This window comes from Eublepharis macularius, chromosome 5, assembly GCF_028583425.1.
Source record: "Eublepharis macularius isolate TG4126 chromosome 5, MPM_Emac_v1.0, whole genome shotgun sequence".
Lineage (NCBI taxonomy): Eukaryota > Metazoa > Chordata > Lepidosauria > Squamata > Eublepharidae > Eublepharis > Eublepharis macularius.
In genome coordinates, this window is record NC_072794.1 from 40,494,502 (window position 1) to 40,507,666 (window position 13,165).

The 13,165-nt window shown below is 40.4% G+C and overlaps 1 protein-coding gene across 4 annotated transcripts in view; it reads right to left on the reverse strand.

Moving 5' to 3' along the window:
• KCNT2 (potassium sodium-activated channel subfamily T member 2) overlaps nt 1–13,165 on the reverse strand; it is a 305,206-nt gene that overhangs the window by 41,925 nt on the left and 250,116 nt on the right. For all 4 annotated transcript variants that reach the window (XM_054981909.1, XM_054981907.1, XM_054981906.1 and 1 more), the window contains 2 exons: nt 7,822–7,956; nt 1,763–1,874 (listed from right to left, as the gene is read on the reverse strand). In XM_054981909.1, coding sequence (XP_054837884.1) covers nt 1,763–1,874; nt 7,822–7,956 — 247 coding nt within the window. The remainder of the gene's footprint in view (nt 1–1,762; nt 1,875–7,821; nt 7,957–13,165) is intronic.

The following is a 13,165-nucleotide window of genomic DNA, read 5'->3' on the forward strand; positions in this document are numbered from 1 at the left end:
TCAAATTTACTCCAAAACACATTGTTTCCTTGAGCAATTAAGCCATCAAGCTGCGGTTGGAAACAAGTTATTTGTAGCTTATTACCCATTTTGGAAAATCAAATCCTCAGTTAGTTTTCTTAAAACCAGACTGATTTAACTTGCTCATATGCACAAAATATGCTCATGAATATATGCAGTCTGGAAAACCTGCTAGGAGGCTTGTTCCACTTTAAAACATGCAACAGAATATCTAACAAATAGGTTAGAATGCTGGTTTTCAAACTGTGCTACAGGGACCACTACTTGGCAAAGCGATGGCAGAAAAACTTTCTGGAAAGACAACTCGCCTGCAAATACTGGTCTTCCACATCAAGATTCAGCTGTTGAGAAGTGTCTAAGATGCATTTGCTATTTATGTAAATCAACAATGCAGTCCAATAAACTTGATCAGCAGCAAGAAACTGCTCCCTGAAAGCGGTCCACCCTCCTACAGCAGATATTCAGGGGTAACTCAGCCAACAAATTGGTGTGGAAGGGCTTCCTGGGCCCTGGGGATATAAGAAGACTGAAAACGGGTCTGAAATAGTAGTAGTAGTAGTAGTAGTAGTAGTAGTAGTAGTAGTAGTAGTAGTAGTAGTAGTAGTAGTAGTAGTAGTAGTAGTAGTAGTAATGTTTATATACAGCTCTTCTAGACAGATTAGTGCCCACTCAGAGCGCTTAATAAAGTCAGTGTTATGAATTTGCTTCCTCCTGAAAATAATCAAAATCCTAGACACTGGGATATAAGAAGAGTAAAAATAGATCTGAAATGAATTTGCCCCCCTCCCTCATTAAAAAAAAAAACTTTCAAAATTTGAAACAGAACAGTTCTAAGATATTTTCCAAATGCACAAAAGTTGCCAAACATTAACTACATAATAGTTTTATCACATCTCCTGATACTTTATTTCAGTATTTGATATCTGGTAATATTTTGGATTGGATTCCATGCCCTTTCTTTTGATGGAAGAAGTTTCCTGGCAGATGGCTCCTTTCCCCAGAGGAAAAGGGTCTGTGAGTTCTAACTATAGGCATTCATGCAATACTATTCAGCATTTGACAGTACTGACAACTGATTTGCGATGGTATACAACATTGTTTTCAGACTTTCTGACTTCGCGGAAAGTTTTCCACATCTCACTGTTTCTGCCATAAGCTTCCTGCACATCGCAGAAAATTCTAAAGCATGGGCACGTAAAACATGCTTTGCCCACCCTGAACTGCGATATGCCAAACCCTCCCATGATTGTGCTTTTTAGAGGAAGATCAGAAGTGATATGCAAGACGTCATGGAAGCTGGTTTGCCCTTCCTTATTTCCTCACTAAGAAACCCTGATAAGCTTCCAAAGAAGGCAGGGAAGATAGTTTTGGAAGACTGTTTGAAAACCACTGGTACATCATATTTGGCACCTAGCATGCAACTGCATATAATTTTTGACAGTATTTTATAGCTGACAAGCCAATAGTATGAAATAGTGATGAATATTTGCCAGTTTTATGGTGATTTGATATCTGATGCCTGATAAGCTCAAAACAAGTTGAGAGATGGCAACACATCTACAATGCATTCAGGTTTCTAAATAAAGAGAATGCAAATTGGAGTTTCAAATTCAGAATTTCTGATGAATCACATCCTGACGGGTCTGAATTTTTGCAAATACTTCTTTCAACTCTATTTTGAAAAGCACGGAGTTAGAATAGCAGAACTACCATAGCCCAGCTATAGGTAACATTATCTTACCTTCTCCAGTTTTGACAGTGCGAGAGAATAGCAGTCTTTGGCCCTGAACTGCATGAATCTCATGTTGGCTGGATGAGTTAATTCAGTGATGATGCTTAAACTGGAGAACAACCTATTTTTTTTAACAAGAAGAAGACAGTACAGATACCTCCGGTAATTCCAGTTGAGTAAGTGCAAACATGGTTAACATCTATAGAACCTAATAACCCATAAGTCTAAATTTAAAATTAGTTGCAAGGAAATGGCATCTTTTGGCAGAAGAAGACGTTGTTCCTACAACAGCACAAATGTCCGAGAGGGAAGCCAGCATATTAATTTCCAAAGGGTTTGCTGTAGAACATTTTAATACAGTAATTACTGGTGCTGTGGTTGACAACTTACTCTTGGAAAGTGGGCTCATCTATGAAAGAACAAGAAAGCCCAGAGAAGAACACAATGTATAGACTTGTCTAGTGTAGTCGATAGAGAAGGTCATGTTTTTCAGTATGTAAAATTATAATTGTGTTGAGACTTTACACGCATGTTTTACATAGGAATGATATTTGCATTTAAGCAGAGTTCAATTCAAAAATTCTAGTGAAGTCCTTCAAAAGTGTTAGTTACAGAGCTATGCTGTTTTTGAAAGTCACTATCTTGAAACTGAAATCAGCAGGATAAAAACCTCTCAAAGTTCAATTGTTTGGGAGATAACAGAAAGTAGGATAAAGCAGCGCTGCCAACTCCCTTCTAAGCTCATTGCTTTCAGTGGATTTAGAAGGGTGTAACTACTTAGGGCTGCCTTGTCAAAAGCAGTTTGAAATAACAGAGATGAATAATATGAACAGGTATTTCTTTTAAAAAGGACATGTGACAACTGGCATAGCGTGTTCGTAAGGATTATTAAACGATGATTCCTGTTTTTAGAAAGGAGATCTTTGTAGTTCCATCCTAAGCAGGTCTACTCAGAATCCTATTCTGCCCTATTCAATGGGGCTTACTGACAATAACAGCGTTCTTAGGATCACCCTACCAAACTGTTAAATATGTTTTGCAAATAAATAGAGACTAACTACATGCCAGTCTCTTGGGTTCTTTTTCTTGTTATACTCAAGAATTGATGAAGATATGCTAAGAACCAACCAGTCCAATTTTGCCATGCAATCCTGTGCAGAGTTACTCCTTTCTGTAAGCCCATTGGTTTCGATGTGTTTAGACTGGAGAAATGTGGCACAGGACCATGCTGTCAGCTTGGATTTCACTGGTTTCCTGCTTCCAACCCTGCTTCTGACTTAGCCCCACCCACCTGACAGGGTGATTGTTGTGGGGTAATAATAACACTTTGTAAACCGCTCTGAGTGGGCATTAAGTTGTCCTGAAGGGCGGTATATAAATCGAATGTTATTATTATTATTATTAAGTGGCCAGACTGAACCGGGCAACTGGAGAGAAGGTTGGGGACAGGGAAACGGGGAGGGGGGGGTTACATCAGCTGTATCAAGTCAACTCTGCCAGGTAAAACCTGAAAGTGATGTAAAGTAGCTCTAGGAATTGCCTAGAGCTACCCCATGTCGCTACCCCATGTCACTTCCAGGTTTTACTCAAAAGTTACATCACAATGTAGCCACATAATTTTTTTTTCTCCCACTGCCACTTGGAACAGCACCAGGCTGCCGGCAAGAGTGACTGCTTTAAAGCTTTAAAGTCAGCCCTACTCGGACACCCTGTCTTGATTTCTATTGCACTAGGTTACTTGTACCCTGCACTAGGTTACCTATACCCTGTCTTGATTTCTATTGCACTAGCTTACCTGTACCCGTAACGAGTGATGCTGCCAGAAGTTCAGGATTATTTGGTTCAGAATACAGACTTTGGTAGCTTGATAATGTTTGCCTTCAACATATGGCTTATTATAACTATATAATACTAGGGCTTCACTGTATTGGTCATTTTGTGGAGATTTTATCTACACCAGTAAATTCTGATACCTATGACCAACGCCCCCCATTTTTAGAGTAGGAGCCTCCACCCGTTGTGTTGCAGATGGCATAGTACATTTTTAGTCTGTACTTTCTCCAAAGAACTCAGGAAGGCATGCATAATTCTTTTCCTCTCCTTCATTTATCTCCTCGCAACAGCCATGTGAAGTAGGTTAGAGCGACTGGCTTAAAGTCACCTACAATTTCCTAAAGTCCACTGAAGTCACTGAGTTTAGAAGGATGTAACTCCGCGTGGGCTGGCACTGCCAGGGGGTTTCTTTGAAGCGTGGAGGCCTAGTTAACCACTCTGGCCCCGATACCACAATGCTACCTGCACTGTCAAGAGACACATTAATCAAGGGATCTTCTTCAATTGTGCTCCTAAACTTATACTTTTTGATAATCCTACAACAAGCCACCGATACTTGCAGGAACCAGTGAGGAAGGCTCAAGCCATAGGTCAGCTGTCCTTAAGCAGCTCTTTGCTTGGCAATGGCTTATAGAAAAATAAAGTCATTTATATTATTACAGCTTAGGTTGAAAGCTCATACCTCTCTGTATAAGCCAAATTATACTTCTGATTTCAGCACTGCACCCATCAAACTATGGAGTTTTTGCCTTGGTAATAGTTTCTCAGTGTAGAATTGACAAGATTGTTGTAATAACTAAAACCTTAAAAAGTGATTGACACAAGAGAAAATCTTATTCAGATTTTTCTCTGTGACAAATGAATATCCCCAAAAGATTGAGCACACTACAGCTTTTGAGCGCACTACGGATTTTGTGAACTTTCTTTTTACATTATTTTATATTATTACATGGGGAGAAATGCTGATACTTTTTCAAGAAAGAAAATTACATTTTTCTTGATTCACTAAGCCATTTGCCCTGAAGCTTTTTTTAATTTTATCATTTATTTAACAGAAGATATTCTCTTGTTTGAATTTCTTAATAAAGAGATTCCTAATACTTCAATCTTGAGGAAATGCTGCCATCTTATGGCTGTATGCTGTAGTTTAAGCTAAACAAGGTCGACCTAATTCTAACCATTTTATTACAAAGTATAATCAAGACAGACTATATATTTCTGTTATATCTCATTTTTGTTGATTATATCAATATTTTTCTGACCTCTGAAAACAAGTTTTAATTAGGATTTCTGCTTATTTTTCTCTGCCCTTTCTAAAGCTTGTGTTCTCCTATGTATAAAAGATCTAGAGAGAGGGCAGGGAACTGAAATTGAATGTCTGGGGGGCATTTGTTCTTTGAGCAAGAAAAAAACAGAGGTGAAGTAATTTTGGGCCCAATAATGGGAGTACCTGGATGTGTTTTCATCACTATTAATCTACATGGAACAGGTAACAAGACGTTTGAAAGAAAAATTATGGCTGTAGTACTAGAAAGATGTGTTGACCATTCCATTTGCCCAAGGTCTGGAAAGTAGCAAATATTAAACCAATTATTAAAAATAGCTCCAGAGGGGAGCCAGGAAATTACAGGCCAGTTAGCCTAACATCTGTTCTGGGTAAATTAGTAGAAACTATTATTAAATGGAGAATTATTAAACACATCAAGGAACAACACCTGCCTAGGGGAAATCAGCATGGAGTTTGCATGCAAAGGGACTTCCTGACTCACCAAACTTTTGGAATTCTTTGAACAGGTTAATAGACATGTGGATTGTCAGGTTCTGATTGTGTTTAAGCCAAAGAGACTCCATTTTAATCTTGTCAGTGTGTTCAGTGTTTCTTTTGCAGGTGCGAAGCCTGTTGCTGGAAGCTTGCAGAGAAGAGAGGAATGTTGTGTCTACATATATCTGCCTTTCCGACACTCCTGAGAAACTTTCACTTTCTCACCCTCGGGCCGTTTGTTTTGAGAACTGTGGGGGAGGAAGGGGCCTGCAGGGAGCTGCTTATTCTGTACCTCATCCTATGCTTGGCATTCGTAACAATTTTCTAGCTCAGCGCTAGAAAATCTATGGATCTTTGGATCTTTGAATGTGTACTCTAATGGTTGTTTATCTCGAGTAAAGCCTTTTGAAACCAAAGGACTTTTGTCTTATTGCAAGAGGCAGGTTGAGTTGCAACTTTTAGCAAGCCACAGATCTGGTAGTCATTAGACATTATCTACTTGGACTCCCAAAAGGCTTTTGACAACATATCTCACTAAAGACTCCGGAGTAAGTTTAACAGTCAAAGCATATAAAGATAGGTCCTCCTAGGGATTAAAAATTGGTGGAGACAGAGAGCAGGAATAAATAGACAGTTCTCAAGGTGGAGAGAAGTGAGCAGTGGGGTCTTACAAGGAATGATATTGGGAGTGGAATTATTTAATTGGTTCACAAGTGATTTGGAAATGGGAGGTCAGTAGTAGCAGCCAAGTTTGCAGATCATACCAAATGATTCAGGATGGGGAAAGCCAAAGAGGATCATGAAGAGCTATAGAAGGATCTGAACAAACTGGATGAATAGGCAACAATGTGTCAGAAGAGGTTTACCATAGGTAAGTGTAAGGTGATCCATGCTGGAATAAAAATCCCAACTTTAAATTTATGCTAATAATTGCAATGAATAACTTAATGAAAATGTCCACTCAGTGTGTGGCAGTAGTGAAAAAGGCAAAGTCCATGCTGGGGATTATTAGGAAAGGGACTGAAAATAAAATGGCCAATATTGTACAGGGGCTATAGAGATCTATGGTGTGGCCTCATCTGGAATCCTGTGCACAGTTCTGGTTGTTGTATCTCAAAAAAGGATATTGCAGAGATGCAAAAAGTATAGAAGACGATCAAAGGGTTGCAGTACCTTTCCTATGAGGAAAGGCGTACTAATACTTGGCGCAATAATTTGGAAATCTCATTGAAACCAATAATAAAATTACAGTAAATATGGTTTGCTACAGAAAGTTCCAAGAACTTCGACGTATCTTTCTTTATACTAGAAGAAGAATAGCTACACTTAACATTTACCAAACAAGAACTGAGCACAGTGGGTATTTAATCACTAGAGCTCAGGTGCATAAAGGGGATATCTGTGGTGCGGGAATGCAGTAAGCATGCTTTTCCCCCACCCTCTATATGCATTCTCTGTAAATACTTCTGTGTGCATGGGCTTTGGAAAGCCAATTGCCCATAACGTCCAGTTAAGTGATGAGGTCAATTTTACAGTACATCAACATAGAAACCCCCAAACACAGTGAAATCTATCTCATTTACCACAGTGTGGTAAATTACCACTTGGTAAATGGTTATCTGTGCTTACCCAGGTATACATGTCTACCAGTGGCCCTGCTCAATGCATGGCTTACAGTGTCTAGAAAGGGAATTAATTGTATGGTCACCAAGAAAATACAAGATGTAAATCCCCACCCCCCTACCCTGAGGATACCCAAAAATAGTTGGTGAATTTAGGCAGGGCAGCTCAAATGCATGGGGCTGGGGCTTGCCTAAAATTTCTATGTATGTGTATGCATGGGGGGGGGATTCTCACAGATTCCCCACCACTGGTGTCAGACCTCCAACTCCCCCCTCATGCTGCTATGGAAGGGAGAGCGGGAAAGTCGTGTTTCTGTGGATGGAAATCCTTCTTTCTGTGGAAATGTTAGGTTGAACCCAAGTCATACTACTTCTCAAACCAGATTTTATAGGATCTGTTGAGATGCATTGTTGAAATGTATTTTATGTCTTGATAAAAGTTTAAGGCTTTTATCACTCTGTATGTTCAGACATTGGGTGAACATGTTCTAAATGTTCTGATTCTGAACTTCCTTACAACATGACCGCTGGTATTTATTTTATGATATGGCTTTTTAATATGAATGTTATTTTTGTGCTTGATATTTGCACATTTATATATCACTGGGTATTTTTATAGAGACTGGTGCATTTTATAACTAAGAAAGAAAGAAAGAAAGAAAGAAAGAAAGAAAGAAAGAAAGAAAGAAAGAAAGAAAGAAAGAAAGAAAGAAAGAAAGAAAGAAAGAAAGAAAGAAAGAAAGAAAGAAAGAAAGAAAATTAATGTACATTTGGACCTAATTCTAACATGAATCTTATTGTCCTTTCTAACCAAGGCACATAAAGAATGTCATAGTTGCTCAACCACTTACCTAAAAAGGGTTTGTACATTTACAATGGTCTTCGCGTCTGCCATGTAGTCTTCTTCCGCGCTCATAGTGCTTTCCTTATCCACCACCACCACGTTGGCAGCAAATGTCACGCCACACCTTAGTAAATCATCTAGGCTTTTATCAAGACAGAAAAGAGTTAAGTAACATCAAAAAAATGCATTCATAGCTCATTCTAAATGACTGTCAATCCTTAGGATCATAGGACCCTTAGGGCTAACTGATGACCACATATGTTACAAGTGGCTGTTTGAAAAACATCCAAGTCTGGTTCCCTGGCTGTGGTATGTTGATTGCTTAAGACACTGTGAAGTGCAGGAATCAGCTCCAGCTGTATCTCTGAGCCAAGCTACAAGTGATGCCTTACACAGGTTGGACACTTGTCAGCTTACCTCAAGTTTTGATGGGAAATGTAGGCGTCCTGGTTTTACAGCATGGCTCTCCATTACAGCTGCAAGACCAGGATGCCTACATTTCCCATCAAAACTTGAGGGAAGCTGACAAGTGTCCAACCTGTGTCAGATGTCACTTGTAGCTTGGCTCTCTGTGTGCCAAAAGCTGAGCACTGCACATGGTAGCAGCTGACAACAGTCAACTTGCAGGACCTTATGCAGCAGAGTAGCTAGAAATCAATGTATGCCTCTGGTTTTTCCACCTGGTTTTTCTAATGGTTACCATATGTCCAAAGATTGTGTGACTTAGCTCCTTAAAATGCCAATAGAAACCTAATGCTGGCTCCCCATTAACCTTTTTTTAAAACTGGAACCCCCCCCCAACACTTGAGGACTGCACATTCTCCCATGTTTCCCCCGCTTAAGCAATTAGTTAACACCTAAGCTGAGCAGCAGTTCCCTTAACCCATGACTGAAAATTCTTTTCAAAACACAATTTCACACTCTGGTTCAATTTAACTAGTTAATTTCTGAGCTGGCATAATATTCAACAACTCTTAAGGGGAAGGGCAACTGGGAAGGAACACACCTTCCAAGACCAGCACTCTATTTGTCAACAGGGAGCCAAATATTATGTCAATTTCCTTATCTTTCTTGACAACTTTACTGCCGACATCAGTAAAGCAATGAAGTGAATAAATCACTATACCTGACAGCCCACAGGGAATAACTCCACTGGCTGCTATGAAGGATGACTGGTATAACACGTCCTTTAAAAAAAATCTTAGTAAACTATTACCTCTCCATACATATTGGCTTGTATCCTATCACTGATGGCTGCCAGCAAAAGAGCCTCTAGCACTGGAGGAAGGCTGCATATAGCAGAGGAAAGGCTGAGTGGGGGCTGAGCGGGATATTAGGATAACCTGAACCCATTTTAATATATTAAAAATGCAATCCTGTGCAGGCTTACTTCAGTCTAAGCCCATGGGCATCAATGGGTTTAGATTGCTCTGCCATAGGATTGGTTGGTTTAAATCAAATGTGAGTAACCCTTACATGAAATTGCATTCTTCTGACCAAGCAGCATTATTTTGCCACTCCTTACAATGGCTTCCTGGCCCATGGAAGTTCTCCATTCCTATAGGAAGACTGTTTGAGAATGCCTGACATAATTTATTCTCCTCACCCCATCTCTTCTTTTATTATTTATTCTTTGAAGACGACTGTCTCAATTAGACGGCTGTTTCACACATTCCATTCTTTATTTTGTAAATCTATTCTTAAAAGCATCAAGCATTAATGGAATACACATGTTTGCAAACATGTATAATGCAAGAACATTAGACAAGGAAGGTTTCTGAACTGTATGGCAAATCCAGGCTTGCTTCCACAAAAATATGTGAAACCACCATAGAGAAGATATCAGCAGCTCTCTAATGACAGCAGCTAAGCCCATGCCAAAGAAACAACAAATCACCACAACAGCAGGAATCAGTCTCTCCCAATCAATCATTCCTCATCCAAATTATGAGAACACTGATGGAAACTATTCATTTTCTTGGATCTAAAGGATCTTTTGCAATGCAAAGGAATAACAACACAAAAGAGAAATATGCTAATACAAGCAAGCAAAACTAAATACTCATGGTAGCATTCACACTCAAGCACTTATTTTTCTCCCTGTGAGGTGGACCAGTATGAGAATTTTGCAAAACATTCACTATCAGTGCAAAGAATTAAATCCAACTGGTGAAAAGGGGTGGAGGGGTCTGCTTTGACCATCCAGAAAGACTATGCATGGACCAAACCCATGTGGATGTAGTATGGAGTAGAACTGGATGCTATTGGACAACAAATTGTCTGGATACAATCCAAGATGTAGAAATAAGGGAGAAGCCAAAAGACATATGGGGGGTATCTACTGAAAGGGAAGACAATAAAGAGGACAAATTTTAAGTTATCTGAGAAGGTACAAGGAAGATGAATGAAGACAGAGGAAAAGCTAACTGATTTCCATGGAATGAAAATTCTTTTTCTTTCTTTCTTTCTTTCTTTCTTTCTTTCTTTCTTTCTTTCTTTCTTTCTTTCTTTCTTTCTTTCTTTCTTTCTTTCTTTCTTTCTTTCTTTCTTTGATTAGATTAGATTTTTAGTCCACCCTCCCCACCAGGTGGGCTCAGGGCAGAATACAACATTTCAATTTACTTAAATAACAGTTAAAAACTAATAAAACATTATACAAATAACATTAAAACAACTTTTTACAATAAATACAATACAGCTTCTCTTCAGATGGTGATGATAAAATACTGTATTTCAAGGCCTAGCTCATATATAGGTTCATATATAGGGTGGTGGACAGATCTTTAGTGTGGCCGGTGGGAGCCACCATATGTCTGGTGGAACATGCCCGGTGGAAAGATATAGTGAAGGCTACACTCGCTCATGCCGTCTCCGCTCCCACTTCATCCATTGTAGCTCCTCTGTATACCAGGGAGCCAATCTGGTGCGGGGATGAAGAGGGCGACGGGGGCGATTTGGTCAATGGCTTCAGAAAGATGGGCTTGCCAGTCTTTCACCAGCTCATCCAATGAACCACCAGGGAGTATCGGATCCCACAGAGCAATCCAGAAGCCAACTGGATCCATAAGTCTCCGCGGGCGAGCATAAATAAGCTTGCCGCCCTTGCAGGAGGGGGGTGGCATATCCAGCCGAGCCTTCAGAACCAAGTGGTTTGACCATGGCACCAGTTCAACTGCATCCAGATCCACATTTATCCCCATCCCGAAGATCAGATCCAGCGTGTGGCCTGCTTGATGTGTGGGGGTCGAAACAATCTGGGAGAGTCGCAGTGTGGCCATGGAGGATACCAGGTCCGCAGCCCAAGTAGAGGCAGCACCATCGGTGTGGAGGTTGAAGTCTCCCAGCACTATCAGTCTTGGATACTCCAAGGTCCACCCCACTACCACCTCCAACAGGCATGACAGGGTATCTGCTGGTGTGCTAGGCAGTCGGTACACCCCACAGATAGCCAAACTCTCCTCGGCACCCCACACTAGGCCCACACAATCAATGCTGGAGATCTCTGGGGTGGGGAGTGGTCTGAAGGAGAAAGACTCTCAAACAAGTATCACCACCCCTCCCCCCTGGCTGACCAGGACTGATGGAGGACCAAAAACCAGGGGGGGGGATCAGTTCTTTCAAGGCGACTGTTTCACCCTCCCTTACCCAGGTCTCAGTCATGCACACCAGGTCCATATCATTTGCTGCAAAATAATTGTGCCGTTTTCTAGTTTTATTATTTATGGACCTGGTATTGCAGAACATCAGTGTTGAATGGGGGCTAAATTTCCTAACTCCACACCCAGCATTATCAACCCCTCCTCAACAAAAAAGTGAAAGAGTTCAAAGGGATCAAAAAATAAAAATATTAATTGGAAGCTTCAAATCAGCACAAACATTATATTCTCTGCATCCTACAAACAAGAACATCTAGACCAACATACCCCTCAGCTCTTCATCACTATTTGGTGAGGGCAGAGGGAATCTGCGTAACAGTAGCAGACCAGGGCCATTTCCAGATTCTCTGGAAAAGTCAATAATGCTAGGAAAAGTGGAAGGCAGCAGGAAAAGAAGAAGACCTAAAACGAGGTGGCTTGACTCAATAAAAGAGTTTGCAGTTTCTGAGTAGGTCTGTTAGAGATAGAATGTTTTGGAGGTCTTTCATTCATAGGGTTGCCATAGGCCAAAAGAGTTTATCGCCTATAGCTATAGGCCGTCACAATTCACCATAGGTCGGAAACGACTTGACAGCACATAACACACAAACAGGCATCAAGACAATTTGTCCTGTCTGAGAGGCCTGAGATTATAGCAGGGAGATTATAGGTGAGACTTAGTGATGCTGCTAGATCTGCTCTGACTGCTGCAGGTTAAGAGGGGGCAAGCAGTTTTCATTCCAGGTCTAGCTACTAATAAAATACCATAATAAAATTACTGATCACAATTAGAAAGGCAATTAATTGACAATATTTGACTAATCAATTGACCAGCCACCCAACTCTATATTATATGTTATAGTCTTAGCATTCATCTTGCAGATCCAGTTTGGCGTAGTAGTCAAGAGCTTGGGATTCTAATCTGGAGAACTGGGTTTGATTCCCCACTCCTCCACTCGGAGCTAGCTGGGTGACCATGGGTCAGTCACAGCTTCTAGGAGCTTCTAGGAACTCTCTCAGCCCCACCCACCTCACAGGGTGTTTTGTTGTAGGGATAATTATAACATACTTTGTAAACCACTCTGAGTGGGTGTTAAGTTGTCCTGAAGGGCAGTATATAAATCGAATGTTGTTGTTGTTGTTGTTGTTAGAGTTTCAACCATTCTTCATATGCATACACAATAACGTAATTTGGCCATTATAAGTCTAAAAATTGGGTAGATCTCTACTGAATATAATAGTGTGTGTGTGCGTGCATGCATGAATATGTACATGTGTGTGTGTTAAATTAAATTATACTGGTTGTGGAACTGGTCTTGAATATTCCTAATCACTCATCCAGGTGATAATGCTTCAAAAATGGGTGAAACCAAGGCATGGTGAGTTCTGATTCAAGAACCACTTAATATTCTGTTACTGAATGAAACGTTAAATGTACATTACACTTTTTGTGATGTTAATTAAAGGCCTCTTAAGGCAGCATTTCTGGACACTCTTAAATGGCAGCCCCAGATACAGTGCATTGAAGTAGTCTAATCTCAGTGTTACCAGGACATGCATCACCATGGTAACATTGGGAGGGAGGGCAGGAAAGGCTGTAGTTCATTCACCAGCCAAAGCTAGTTAAAGACACTCCTGGCCACTACGGCCACCTCCTTTTCCAACAGGAAGACTGGATCGAGTAGCATCCCCAAATTATGACCATGTTCCTTTAGA